A 14,858-nucleotide genomic window follows, 5' to 3' on the forward strand; every position below is an offset into this window, starting at 1 on the left:
GAGATGTTTTTATTCACTTTTAGTTTTTCTCAAGGTAAGCTAATGGAGTTTTGTTTTGCTTAATAAACCTTTTTGGGAAAATTTTTTCGTTGTCATTTTTGGTAGAACCTCTGCTCTATTTTGATTTTTTTGTTAATAATTTTCCTTTTTCCCCCATGTCATATTTTAGCTTGCCCAAGCAACGTGATCGCTCGGCTTCATATGGCTGCATACCACCCTATGTTGAACAGAATCGCACTATGGTATTTCTGGTGGGTCGCTCAGATCTTCGCCTAATCTCACCCGATCGCAAACAAGTCTTACTCTACAAGGATTTCAAAGATGTGGCCAGTTGTGCCCAAGGGCAAAAGAATGCCGATCATTTTGGTATTATATGCCGTGAAGCTCATAATGATGGCTATATTGGTTATGTCTTCAAATGTCAATCGGATCATGTATGCGATGATATAGTGGCGGCCATATCGCAGGCCTTTGTCACCTGTGCCGAGCAGAAGAAAAAAGAAGCGACCCAGATCTTCTCTTGTGATCATTGCCCGATGTTGTGGTATCACAAACTATGTGCCGATGTTGAGGGTTTGAGTGAAAAGAAAACTCAGAGTATGATCTTTAGACGCATAGAGACTCTGAGCGATGATGAACAAGATACCATATGGGCGAAATTCTATGGATCGGAGAAAATGACAGCCCCATTGCAGGAACAAAATCAATTCCTAATGATGCTATTGAGGGCCCACTGTGAATCACGGCAACAGAGACATGTCCATGATACGGCAGAGAATAGATCCGAGTTTCTAAATCAATATTTGGGTGGCAGTACCATATTTATGAAGGCTAAACGATCACTGACCAATTCATTTGATCATTTACTCAAGCGCAAGGCATCGCGCGATGATATGGGAGGCAATTCGTTACAAACCAAGGACCACAAGATAAGGGAGAGTTCAGCTGATCCTAAATTAGAGAGTACAGGAGGTGATGCCTCACCGCCAGAAGGTTTTCGTTCAAGATCCAATACTGTAGGCGGCACTAGTCCCAGTAAGCCACAAGCGGAACAATTAAAATCACCCATGATGGATATGTGAGTAGTAGATGAGAGGAGAAGAGATGACAAAGAGGAAGATTCATTGGTTTTCGTTTTCGTTTTAGATTCATGAAAGTTGGCAATAGTCCCAAGGAAGCAGAAGCCCATCAGGGTTCTTGGCGTCAAGCCATGCTTAACAGTGTCGTTACCCCCTCCAAGGGTATGGATAATGCCGATGGCCAATCGGAATATTTATCACCCATGAGGATAACACGTAAGTTGGATGAATTCAAAATTTCGTGCAACTTCCCTCCTTAATGCTATTTTGAAATTGTTTTTTTAGAACCCAAAATTGGTAAGAGGACCCGTGAAGAATTGCGAGAACTTTGGAAAACCGCTATACGTCAAACCATTTTGCTCAATCGCATGGAAACGGAAAATGCCATGCTACAAGTCCGACAAAACGAGAATGAATTGAAACGCATGAAATTGGACTATGAGGAGATAGTGCCATGCGATAAACAATTAATCGATCGTTGGGAAATGTTCATTGAGCGTGACTCCATGAAAATAGGCAATAAAAAGGATCCCAAAGTTTTGGCTCAGGCCATTAAGACTGGAGTTCCACGATCCAAGCGTGGTGAAGTCTGGTCCTTTTTGGCCGAACAACATTCCATGTATACAGCACCAGTGGATACAAAGAAATTTCCCAATTTCAATACGCCCTATCATGCTCTCTTGAAAAATCTTACCGAGCATCAACATGCCATCTTCATAGATTTGGGAAGAACATTTCCCAATCATAAATTCTATAAGGATCCCTTGGGCTTGGGTCAGTTGTCTTTATTTAATCTCTTGAAGGCCTATTCAATATTGGATCCTGAATTGGGTTATTGTCAAGGTTTAGGTTTTATTTGTGGTATTCTGCTCTTGCATGTAAGTATCAGAGACGAAAACAAACATATCCTCGAAAAAAAAAATTCTAACCAAATTTCATTGTTTCTTTTCCAGTGTGAAGAGGCTGAAGCCTTCCAGCTATTGAAACATTTAATGTTTCATCGTCAAATGCGTACCAAATATTTACCCGATATGAAAAAGTTCCAATTGCAATTGTATCAATTGTCTCGCTTGGTTAAAGATCATTTACCCAATCTTTATGTTTGGCTCGATCAAAATGATGTCTCTCCCACTTTGTATGCTGCCCCGTGGATTTTGACTGTTTTCAGTTCACAATTTCCATTGGGTTTTGTTGCTCGGGTCTTTGATTTAATGTTTTTGGAATCATCAGAGGTGATTTTTAAATTTGCCATCGCTTTACTTACTGTCCATGAAACGGAATTGCTGGCCCGTGATAATTTCGAGGAGATTATGGATTATTTGAAGACCGTCGTACCAAAAATTGATGCTAAGACAATGGAGAAAGTTTTGAAAATGGTAAGTGGAACGAGAAGATTATTAACATTGGGAGAGGTATCCGCAAGCTGAAAGTCTATAAAATGTAAGGGAAATTAATATCGATGGTAACTTATATGTTGCGAAATAGGAGATTAGGTTAGGTAGGTGTAAGGTCTATTAGGTTCACAGGACATGTGTAGAGATGCCTCGTGATGAGAGGCGAATGTCCAGAAGTGAGTGGATGCCGGATCGTAGCTGAGATAGCACCGATCTGCTGACAGGTGGTGGTCTTCATCGCTGACAGGTGGTGGTCTTCCATCCATATATCAGAGAGCTGCACTGGTAGTTGGCAAGGTAGGATCTGTTGATACGACATCCAGATTAGCGGCCAACCTGGCTCTGAACGCCCATAAGGTCTTATGTCAACTCTTGCGAGGACCTCACTGCTTGCATAGGGACCACTCAGGGGTCACTCCAAAGGACAACTACATTATCGGACACAGATAACGGCTCCAATTTGGGACTCATATCGCAGACGAGAGAATAGAGTCTATCTTTGGAAGAAGCTCTAAGATACTTCGTTCGCCGACAATTTCGGTGCGCCGCAAGTCGACGAAAGAAGAAGAAACAGGAGTAGATACGCCTCGGAGTATTATTGTGGTACCAGACACTGTGAAACTTCGAACAACTCAAGAGATGACATAGAAGTAAATGATTCCGCGAGGATCTTTTCTAGCTATTGCTCGCCAAAACAGGAGTACATAGGGAAAAATGAGACTATCAGAAGATGAGGCCCTAGCGAAATGTCAGTCAGCACGTCGGAAGATGAAAACAATGATAGACAGGCAAAAGGATGTTTAAAACGGAGTATCCGAAATTGATGAACAAAATCGACAACTATCGAAGAAACTGGTAGACGGCAGAGAATGAAAGAGAGTCCAACATACCGAAAAGGAGGCAACAGGATCTTACCCTAGAAATTCGAACGGTGCAAACTCTCAAAAACAAGTGAAGTGTGTCGAGCCCAGCCGAGACAAACCCCGAAAAGAAACCGAAGAAGAAGGCAAACGACACCCAAATTTCTAAAGAAAGCACTAAGGCGTTAGAAATAGCTTTCTCCGAAAGGAAAGAAGAGAAGTCCAAAAGAAGATCAAACATAAAACGAATAAAGGAACGACCTATCGACGTTGTCGTAAAACCTTATGACGGACATAGCTATGCCGATGTAACAGGTTGGCTGATAAGTCCCCGGTCTGACACATAGATGGCGTCGCTAGTATTAAATGCATATTATTTTTATATAAAGGGTGATTCTTTTGAGGTTAGGATTTTCATGCATTAGTATTTGACAGATCACGTGGGATTTCAGACATGGTGTCAAAGAGAAAGATGCTCAGTATGCTTTGACATTTCATCATGAATAGACTTACTAACGAGCAAAGCTTGCAAATCATTGAATTTTATTACCAAAATCAGTGGCAGAAAATCCGCTTTTTTATCGACAAATTTTGTTCAGCGATGAGGCTCATTTCTGGTTGAATGGCTACGTAAATAAGCAAAATTGCCGCATTTGGAGTGAAAGCAACCAGAAGCCGTTCAAGAACTGCCCATGCATCCCGAAAAATGCACTGTTTGGTGTGGTTTGTACGCTGGTGGAATCATTGGACCGTATTTTTTCAAAGATGCTGTTGGACGCAACGTTACGGTGAATGGCGATCGCTATCGTTCGATGCTAACAAACTTTTTGTTGCCAAAAATGGAAGAACTGAACTTGGTTGACATGTGGTTTCAACAAGATGGCGCTACATGCCACACAGCTCGCGATTCTATGGCCATTTTGAGGGAAAACTTCGGAGAACAATTCATCTCAAGAAATGGACCGGTAAGTTGGCCACCAAGATCATGCGATTTGACGCCTTTAGACTATTTTTTGTGGGGCTACGTCAAGTCTAAAGTCTACAGAAATAAGCCAGCAACTATTCCAGCTTTGGAAGACAACATTTCCGAAGAAATTCGGGCTATTCCGGCCGAAATGCTCGAAAAAGTTGCCCAAAATTGGACTTTCCGAATGGACCACCTAAGACGCAGCCGCGGTCAACATTTAAATGAAATTATCTTCAAAAAGTAAATGTCATGGACCAATCTAACGTTTCAAATAAAGAACCGATGAGATTTTGCAAATTTTATGCGTTTTTTTTTTTAAAAAGTTATCAAGCTCTTAACAAATCACCCTTTACTACCAACCTTTTTATATACTACCAAATGATTCGTGTCAAAATTGAGATAGAGCGTCTTTTGTGAAGCAAATTTTTTTTATTGTGAAAAAAATGGAAAAAAGGAATTTCGTGAAACATGGCTCCATCACTACACTCCTGAGTCCAATCGACAGTCGGCTGAGTGGACAGCGACCGGTGAACCGTCTCCGAAGCGTGGAAAGACTCAAAAGTCCGCTGGCAAAGTAATGGCCTCTGTTTTTTGGGATGCGCATGGAATAATTGTTATCGATTATCTCGTGAAGGGAAAAATCATCAACAGTGACTATTATATGGCGTTATTGGAGCGTTTGAAGGTCGAAATCGCGGCAAAACGGCCCCATATGAAGAAGAAAAAAGTGTTGTTCCACCAAGACAACGCACCGTGCCACAAGTCATTGAGAACGATGGCAAATATTCATGAATTGGGCTTCGAATTGCTTCCCCACCCACCGTATTCTCCAGATCTGGCCCCCAGCGGCTTTTTCTTGTTCTCAGACCTCAAAAGGATGCTCGCAGGGAAAAATTTAGCTGCAATGAAGAGGTGATCGCCGAAACTGAGGCATATTTTGAGGCAAAACCGAAGGAGTACTACCAAAATGGTATCAAAAAATTGGAAGGTCGTTATAATCGTTGTATCGCTCTTGAAGGGAACTATGTTGAATAATAAAAACGAATCTTGACAAAAGAATGTGTTTTTCTTTGTTAGAAATGTTATTTTCTCGGAAATCAGCCAACCTGTTACTAAGGAGTTTTAGGGAGAAAGTAAATCCAAGTGAGGCTGGGGTAGCTGTCCAAACAGTCAGGAAAACAAACTTTCCCCATTACTAATGTATGGATCCGCTATACATTAGTAATGGGGAAAGGTGGAATCAAAAAACCTGCCGGGAAACTATTACGGGTACTCTGAAGGACGAAACAGTGGTACAGATCATTACTGATCAAATGCCACCATAGAGTTTCAAGATCTCGATGCGCTCACTACAGAGGAGGAAGTTAGGGAGGCTATCAAGAAGGTAAGAAGACAACGAATGAAGACATGACTATACGTCTCACAGCTGTAAACTTCAGAGAACAGAAGAGAGCATTCATTTCCCTACGAAATTTTTTCTACGTCAAAGAGTAGAACGAAGCAGAAGAACAATCCCTCTACGAAGAAACCAGAAGAAAAACGAGAGCGAAAAAAGCAAATAGGAGTGAGAAGAAGGAGACGAAGAAGAAAAGAACGAATAATATAACGAAGAGGAAAACGAAGAGGACTACAACGAAGAGAGACGAAAACAAGAACTACGACGAAGCGAGAACACACTACGAGTAGAAAGAAACGAACTTTCAAAGGTGAAGAGAAACAAAAAAAAAACAAAAAAAAAAAAACGACGACAAGAAGTGCGAATCTGTGCGAACCGTACGATAAAAATGAGAAGAAACAATAACGTAGAGTATAGCGATACTGCTACGAGAGATCAACGAGAAAGAAGAACAAAGAGAGAAACGGCATAGCGACATACATAAAATCTAACAAACGGAAGAAGTGTACAAGAAAATATAAGTTTCTATAGAATTTTGAGAACTTTTTCTGTAGAAATAAAATTTTGACACAATTTTCTATAGAAACAAAATTTTGACAAAAATTTTTTATAGAAATAAAATTTTGACAAAATTTTCTATAGGTGTAAAAATTTTGATAAAATTTTCTATAGAAATAAAATTTTGACAAAATTTTCTATAGAAATAAAATTTTAACAAAAATTTCTATAGAAATATAATTTTGACAAAAATTTCTACAAAGATACAATTTTGAGAAAATTCTGTATAGAAATAAAATTTTGACAAAATTTTCAACAGAAATAAAATTTTACAAAGACAAAAATTTCTATAGAAATAAAATTTTGACAAAATGTTATTTTATTTATTTATTCATTATTAAGTTATAATTGAAATTGATAACTTAAAAATGTTTAATGGCTATGACAACTAAAGTCTTAAGTTCTCAAGCTGTATTTTGACTAAATTTGCTATAGAAATAAAATGTTGACAAAATTTTGTATAGAAATAACATTTTTACAAAATTTTGTATAGAAATAATATTTTGTTGTTGTTTTTTCATCTCAGCTTAAAAACATACATTGACTAAACTACAAGTGTAGCTTAAGCTTAAAGAACAAAACCAAGAAATAACAAAACAAAACGAAATAAAATTTTGACAAAATTTTTTACAGAAATAAAATTTTGACAAACTTTGCTATAGAAATAAAATGTTGACAAAATTTTCTATAGAAATGTTGACAAAATTTTCTATAGAAATAAAACTTTGAGAAATTTTTCTATAGAAATAAAATTTTCAAAAAATTTATTTAGAAGTAAAATTTTGAGAAAATTTTCTATAGAAATAACATCTTGAGAAAATTTTTTATACATATAAAATTTTGAGAAAATTGTCTACAGAAAAAAAAAATTGAGAAAATTCTGCATAAAAAAAACTTTGAGAAAATGTTCTATAGATATAAAATTCTATAGAAATAAAATGTTGACAAATTTTTTACCAAAATTTCTATAGAAATAAAATTTTGAAATTTTCTATAAAAATAAAATGTTGACAAAATTTTCTTCAGAAAAAAAATTTACAAATTTTTCTATGGGAATAAAATTTTTTGAACATTTTCTTTGGAAGTACAATTTTGAGAAAATTTTGTACAGAAACAAAATTTTGAAAAAAAAAAAATTGAGAAAATTTTCTATAGAAATAATATTTTGAGAAAATTTTCTAAATAAAATTTTGAGAAAATTTTCTATAGCTATAAAAAATTTTTTGGAAATAAAATTTTGAAATTTTCTATAGAAATAAAATTTTGAAATTTTCCATAAAAATAAAATGTTGACAAAATTTTCTTCAGAAAAAAAATTTAAACATTTTTTTTATAGAAATAAAATTTTGAGAAAATTTTCATTGGAAGTAAAATTTTGAGAAAATTTTCTATAGAAATAACATTTTGAGAAAATTTTTTATAGAAATAAAATTTTGAGAAAATTTTCTACAGAAACAAAATTTTGGGAAAATCCTGTATAGAAATAAAATGTTGAGAAAATTTTCTAAATAAAATGTTGAGAAAATTTTCTCTGGAAGTAAAATTTTTGAGAAAATTCTGTATTGAAAAAAAATTTTGTATAGAAATAAAATTTGACAATGACAAATTTTCCATAGAAAAAAAATTTTGAGAAAATTTTCTATAGAAATAAAATTTTGAAAAAATTTGAAAAAATTTTATTTTATTTATTTATTCATTATTAAGCTACAATTAAAATTGATAACTTAAAAAAATTTAATGGCTATGACAACTAAGGTCTTAAACTGTCAAAGTGTATTTTGATAAAATTTTCTATAGAAAGAAAATTGAAAATTTTTTTCTATAGCAATAAAATGTTATAAATAAAATTTTGAGAAATTTATCTATAGAAATAAAATTTTGAGAAAATTTTCTTTAGAAGTAAAATATTGAGAAAATTTTCTATAGAAATTATATTTTGAGAAAAATTTTTATAGAAATAAAATTTTGAGAAAATTTTCTTCAGAAACAACATTTTGAGAAAATTCTGTATTGAAATAAAAGTTTGAGAAATTTTTCTATAGATATAAAATTCTATAGAAATAAAATTTTTACCAAATTTTCTATAGAAATAAAATTTAATTATACAATTATTTTTCGAGCTTTATGGACAGATATAGATTAAGGAACAGTCGAACAATGCTTATTGTTTCTACAGTCAACTACAACAATATGTGACAACTTACAGAAACTGGTTTCCAGGATACAACAACAATTCTAACGCGTACATTTGTCGTGTTTTTCCTAGTTTTACGACGGGCTCATCGTTGCTTATTACATTTCATGTAAGTTATATGAAAAGATGATGTACAGTGGGAGAAAAGATGATTCAATTTGTAAGAGGAAATTTCCCAAATGTTTTCTCCATAAGGAGTTAGCATAAAGGGCCCAAAATTGAGTTATCTCTCCCAGCCAGATCTATACTAAAGGCTGTGGAAAGGTTCATTCGCCCGAACCGAAACATGTACAGTCCAGGCGTGTATAGATTTGTATCTGGCGTTTTCTTTTCAATGGCTCTATTAACCATGTTCCTTAATCTATATCTGTCCATAAAGCTCGAAAAATAATTGTATAATTAGATATAATGCATTTGGACGTCAATTGCCTGTTTCGGTATCAGGCTAACATGAAATATAAGAAATAAAATTTTGACAAAATTTTCTATAGAAATAAAATATTGCCAAAATTTTTACAGAAAAAAAATTTACAAATTTTCCTATAGAAATAACATTTTGACCCAATGCCGTGGAATTTGATGATTTTGTCCTTAACTTTCCTGGAAAACATATAATCAATAGATTACACATACGGATGTTCTTTTTGTGTAGCCTAATATTTGCACTAATATGGTCTCTCCCTTTCTTGCAGGTATTCACTTTGGATATCAACAAACAATTAATGGAATATAATGTTGAATACAATGTACTGCAAGAGGAGATAAGTTCCACAAATCATCACTTGGATATGTTGAATCAAGAAAAATCTCGAAATCAACATTTGGAACAGCAATTACAGGTAATGCTATCTATTCCCCAAATGCTTTTCTTTGAGTTGATCCTAATAATCACATATTTCGTCTTCTCGCCCTACAGTTTGCTCAATCATCTATAGTGCAATTGGAAAAGACACGCTCCTCACAACAATCGCAAATAACCAATTTACAATCGCAAGTGCAATCTCTTGAATTGACAATACAAACATTGGGTCGTTTTGTAGGCCAAATTGTAGAACGAAATACCGACTTGGAGATACCACAAGAGGTACGCCGGGTTCTACAACAGCTGGATGATCTCGATAGGCAACGACGCCGTCCCTTATTCACAGAACGTAAAATAGGCAAATCAATTTCAGTCAATAGTCATTTGGGGTTTCCACTCAAAGTCCTCGAAGAGTTGAACGAAAAAGAAGAACATGGTTCGCCCCAAAAAACCAAGAAGACACCTTATTTTGAGAAATCCTATGAGCAGCTAAGGCAACAGAAAATGAATCGTTTGGATAGTGGTGGTGGCGGTGGTCCCACACTACTCATGACAAGCAATAGCGATGGTGGCTCCCTATCGCCCACACGTCTAGGCGCTGCACCATTATCGCCTGAGCTTTCGAAGGCAACGCAACGCCAGCATATACAACAAAGACCCAATCGTTTGTACGATGACAAAGGTTTACCCGATTTGGAAGCAATGCAAAGCCGTTTGGATGACTTAAAATTACCCGAACATGTTGATCGTTTTATGGCCAACATTAAGAGTCCTTTGGAAGTTGATAGTGGGGTGGGTACACCTCTCAGTCCACCCAGTACCAGTAGCAATAGCAGTCAAAGTAGTTCCTTAAGTACTGGCAGTATTTTCAGTCGCATGGGCTACAAGAATCCACCGGCTGTATTTTCACCTCAAGCTAGTCGCCAAATCTATGGCAATGGTATCGCCACAGAGACTCTACTCACAACATCTCCATCCAAGGCAGCCTTGGCCAATCAGTCAGAGGCTACATTGCCGGAATTAAATAAAACCGAAGAACCAATGCATCCTTTGAGTATGGTGGGAGAGGTGAATGTACGTTTTAATGGTACCACTCAACTGAAATCGATTAAACCCGTACACTATGTAAAGACCACATCTAATGCTTCAACGATTTCGATGGCCAGTAGTCCGGAAACTGAAGCATCTCCAAATATGTCGGCAACAAGCTCACATCCCTTAGCGTTAACAGAAATGTCACAGAATGTTAGCGGCTCGAGTACAAGCTAACGGTTTTGATTTATAACGAAGTTCTTACGTAGCTTCTATTGAATTGGATGAGAGCCAACAGCAACAGAGGTTTGCCTCTCTCGCCCCCTACTCCAAACAAAAGTATTTAGTAAAATTTTCCGTTCATGCAATGCTGAAGATAGCCCAAGAAAACCCAAATAGATTTTGAGAAAATCTTACATACATTAATACACAGTCGGATAGCCCATAATAGTATCCGCATACAAAAACCACAAAAAAACAATGGAAAACGAAGAGAACAGAAACAAAAACAAAAACCTGAGCTTAATGTTAAACTAAAGCCCCCATAAACAGATATGCTTCAATTTATTGTTAAGGTAAATAAAAAAAAAAACAAATATATATAAAAACTACGTTATATAAAGAAAAATGATATACCCTTAGAGTGTGATAGAAGTGACAAGAATCGTTTATGGTTATCGATCGATTAATTTTGAAACCTGATATGAAAAACATTTTGACTATGAGATTTATGTAAATATTATAGATTGACAAGCATTGAAATAGAACGCCGACAAAAAGGCATAATGGCTTTGATCTGGTTATTTTTCGTTCTCTCAATTCTTATTGATTTCTTTCTTGTAATGGAGCTTTAACGGCATGTCAAAGGAAGAGAGAGAGAGAGCAACATTTACTGTAAGAATCATATACTGTCGAATTACATCGGTAACAGTGATTTTTGGACTCTTTATATTTTTGTCTACTGCCCAAATTTGTGATTATGGAAAAGTTGACTATTGGCCATGAATGATCAAAATAGCAGTTTATTTGGTTAGTAGAGTTTTCTCGATTTTACATAAAAAATTTATCAAAAAATTATAGTTGCTTTGAGCTGATTATTTTTTTTTCTCTCTCTCTCTCTCTCTCTCAATTCTTAGTAATCTCTTTCTTATAGGGGAACTTTAACGGCATGTTAAAGAGAGAGAGAGACAGCAACATTTACTGCAAGAATCTTATACTGTAGAATTACATCGGTAATTTACATTTTTGCAAATGTCCACTACCCAAATTTGTTATTATGGAAAAATTAACTTTTGGCCATGAGTGATCAAAAAAATCAGTTTATTTGGTTAGTAGAGTTTTCTCGATTTTACATAAAAGTCCTATTTTCCGAGACTGGTACTGCTCACCACGAAACAAACAACCGGCATTAACGGTTCAATCGGTTTTCGCGAAAATCTGTTTAAAGCGTAATTTGGAAAGAAACAAATCTAATTTAATTTTCATAGAAATCAACGTAAGTAATAATTCAATAATTTACTAAAAGATGAACACGTACGTACGTAGCATTTATTTCGAGAAAATTGCTATATTCGGGTGTAGCTACCTACACACAAAAAAATAATTTTTGTATTCAATCACGAAATTAATGGATCCAATTCATTTTTAAATGAAATGTCTTCAATCACAGAAATGATAGTATCAATCACAATCAATTAATTTTGTTTTAATTAAAAAAAATGTTGAATCAATTAAATTCAACTAATTTTAATTTTTGAAAATTCAATTAAAATTTTAATTGGAAATATTTTGGTGAATTTTTTTTCTGTGCATTTGGTATTAAATTGGAAATTTATCATTGAAATCACAAAAAAACCGAAACGGATTTCCGCCGAAACTTTTCTCTGCAGACGTATACGGAAAAAGTTTCCCAAGATTAACCACCATCTAGCACAAAATATTGGGCAATACACAGATTTGTCAGTCTCTGGCCATTGGGAGCCACCGTGGTGCAATGGTTAGCATGTCTGCCTTGCATACACAAGGTCGTGGGTTCGATTCCTGCTTCGACCGAACACCAAAAAGTTTTTCAGCGGTGGATTTCCCACCTCAGTAATGCTGGTGACATTTCTGAGGGGTTCCAAGCTTCTCTAAGTGGTTTCACTGCAATGTGGAACGCCGTTCGGACTCGGCTATAAAAAGAAGGTCCCTTGTCATAGAGCTTAACATGGAATCGGACAGCACTCAGTGATAAGAGAGAAGTTCACCAATGTGGTATCACAATGGACTAAATAGCCTAAGTGAGGGGTTCCAAGAATTTCTGAGGGGTTTCAAAGCTTCTCTAAGTGGTTTCACTGCAATGTGGAACGCCGTTCGGACTCGGCTATAAAAAGAAGGTCCCTTGTCATAGAGCTTAACATGGAATCGGGCAGCACTCAGTGATAAGAGAGAAGTTCACCAATATGGTATCGCAATGTACTGAATAGTCTAAGTGAGCCTGATACATCGGGCTGCCACCTAACCTTGGGTTGCAAGCAATTCAATTCAGTTCGGGGGGCCGGTGCCGTGGAACTTGATGAAAAAAGAAATAATTCAATAATAGAAAAATATATATCAAAAATATTTTCCTCCCTTTTATATCTCAATTGTATCATTCTCTGCTTGGACCTACCGGCTCCAAACAGATTAGTACTGCTAGAAAGGAAAGAGTCTAACAATTGGTCCAAGGCCTCAATCGCTCCAGTATAAAAAAATCATAGAATTCTCCCAAATCTTGGCCTTTCTTTGTATTTGGCATTAAATTGGAAATTTGGCACTGAAATTGCAAAAGCCGAAACCGGGTTTTGGGGCCTTATAAACAACGGTCTACCGCTCCACCAAAAAAACATTTTCAACAAAAGCGACAATCTGTGTAAAAATATAAACCGGATCAATGGTTTTTGTCACCGGTTTTTTATCACTCTACTTTTGATAGAGTGGTGCTAGCCCAAAAATGAGCTACTCTACAAACGTTTTTAAATTCAAAGACGATTTCTTGATTGTTCGCTGAAATTATAAGAAAATCGATTAGCCTATGACTCATACAAAAAATCTTATATCGATTTAAAAATTTAAAAATCGAAAAATTTTAAAATCGAAAACTTTGATTTATCGACTTTTTAACAAAAAATCGAAAAAAAAGATTTTCGGCCTTTGTATTTCATAATTTGCCTAGAGTTGACTACTTGAAGGGCAGAATTTTAATCTGATTTTACACTAATGGAAAATTGTTTCTATTTTAAAAAATCGAAAAGGCTCCATATTTTATTTCTTTAGAACCACTGTGTGTTGTATGTTACTGTGTCACTCAGTCTGAGTAACTTCATTTTATTTGTGAGGACCATTTGCATTATGAAAATAAACCCCAATTTCTTTTTTGGGTTGTGCTTTGTTTTCAAAAGGGTCCATTTTCCCTTTCTTGGATTTGATAATGTTTGCAACTGCACGCAGAGGAGCAATATGAACACCTCCTAGGGCAGAATTTTAATCCGATTTTACACTAATGGAAAATTTTGTTTTATTTTAGAAAATCGAAAAGGCTCCATATTTGATCTCTTTAGAATCACTGTGTGTTGTATGTTACTGTGTCACTCAGTCTGAGTAACTTCATTTTATTTGTGGGAACCATTTACATTATGAAAATAAACCCCAATTTAGTTTTTGGAATTGTGTTTTGTTTTCAAAAGGGTCCATTTTCCCTTTCTGGGATTTGATAATGTTTGCAACTGCACGCAGAGGAGCAATATGAACACCTCCTAGGGCAGAATTTTAATCCGATTTTACACTAATGGAAAATTTTGTTTTATTTTAGAAAATCGAAAAGGTTCGATATTAGATCTCTTAGAACCACTGTGTGTTATATGTTGCTGTGTCACTCAGTCCTAACCCTCTTTGGATTATGTCCGTTGTAGAAAGGCTTAAATTTATAACAGCCCGGAATCGCGTTAGCACGCTGTCATTAGGAGAAAATCTTAAATCGCGACCGAAGGCCTGCCACTTATATCACTTTGCAATCGCGTTAGCCCACTTTGGACAGTGTCAATAGGAGAAAAACTTGAACCACGGTAGAGGGCTGTTCACCCTTTCGTTACATGTTCGCCTTAGACCACTTTGGATCCATCTATAGGAGAAAGGCTTCATCTTCGCCATCCATATCAAATCTTTTGCAATACAATGCTATTGGGAACAACAAAAGACCGTCATTTTCAAATCGCAGAAAACGAAAATAGTAAACAAAGCACCATCCCAAAGAGCAAGCAGCTCTCAATAGTTGGCGATTTTCATGAGACGTTTGAGAAGCTTCACTGTGGCTCTATTGGCATAGTTTTGAGATGTTGCCAGATGTGAATGATGAAAGTAGGGGCTAACAGATGGCGCTCACACATGTACTCTTTTACTCTTTAGCTCATATGTGAGTATTAAGGCGCTATGAATATTAACCCAAATGCCTAAATTATTTAAATTTTATTTTTTATTTATTTATTTATTTTTTTTTTTTTTTTTGAGTAAATTACTTTTTTGTGGGGACAATTTGCACTATGAAAATGAACCGCAATTT

General features: G+C 35.6%; 1 protein-coding gene across 4 annotated transcripts in view; it reads left to right on the forward strand.

Moving 5' to 3' along the window:
• The window catches only part of plx (PTB_TBC1D1_like and TBC domain-containing protein plx), a 135,062-nt gene extending 123,994 nt beyond the window's left edge, over positions 1–11,068 (forward strand). For all 4 annotated transcript variants that reach the window (XM_075290096.1, XM_075290097.1, XM_075290099.1 and 1 more), the window contains 6 exons: positions 170–1,078; positions 1,147–1,295; positions 1,365–1,957; positions 2,033–2,455; positions 9,141–9,287; positions 9,365–11,068. In XM_075290096.1, the coding sequence (XP_075146211.1) occupies positions 170–1,078; positions 1,147–1,295; positions 1,365–1,957; positions 2,033–2,455; positions 9,141–9,287; positions 9,365–10,519 (3,376 nt within the window). In that variant the 3' untranslated portion in view covers positions 10,520–11,068. The remainder of the gene's footprint in view (positions 1–169; positions 1,079–1,146; positions 1,296–1,364; positions 1,958–2,032; positions 2,456–9,140; positions 9,288–9,364) is intronic.
• The last annotated feature ends 3,790 nt before the right edge of the window (positions 11,069–14,858 follow it).

Source organism: Haematobia irritans, chromosome 1 (genome assembly GCF_050003625.1).
Source record: "Haematobia irritans isolate KBUSLIRL chromosome 1, ASM5000362v1, whole genome shotgun sequence".
Classification (NCBI taxonomy): Eukaryota; Metazoa; Arthropoda; class Insecta; order Diptera; family Muscidae; genus Haematobia; species Haematobia irritans.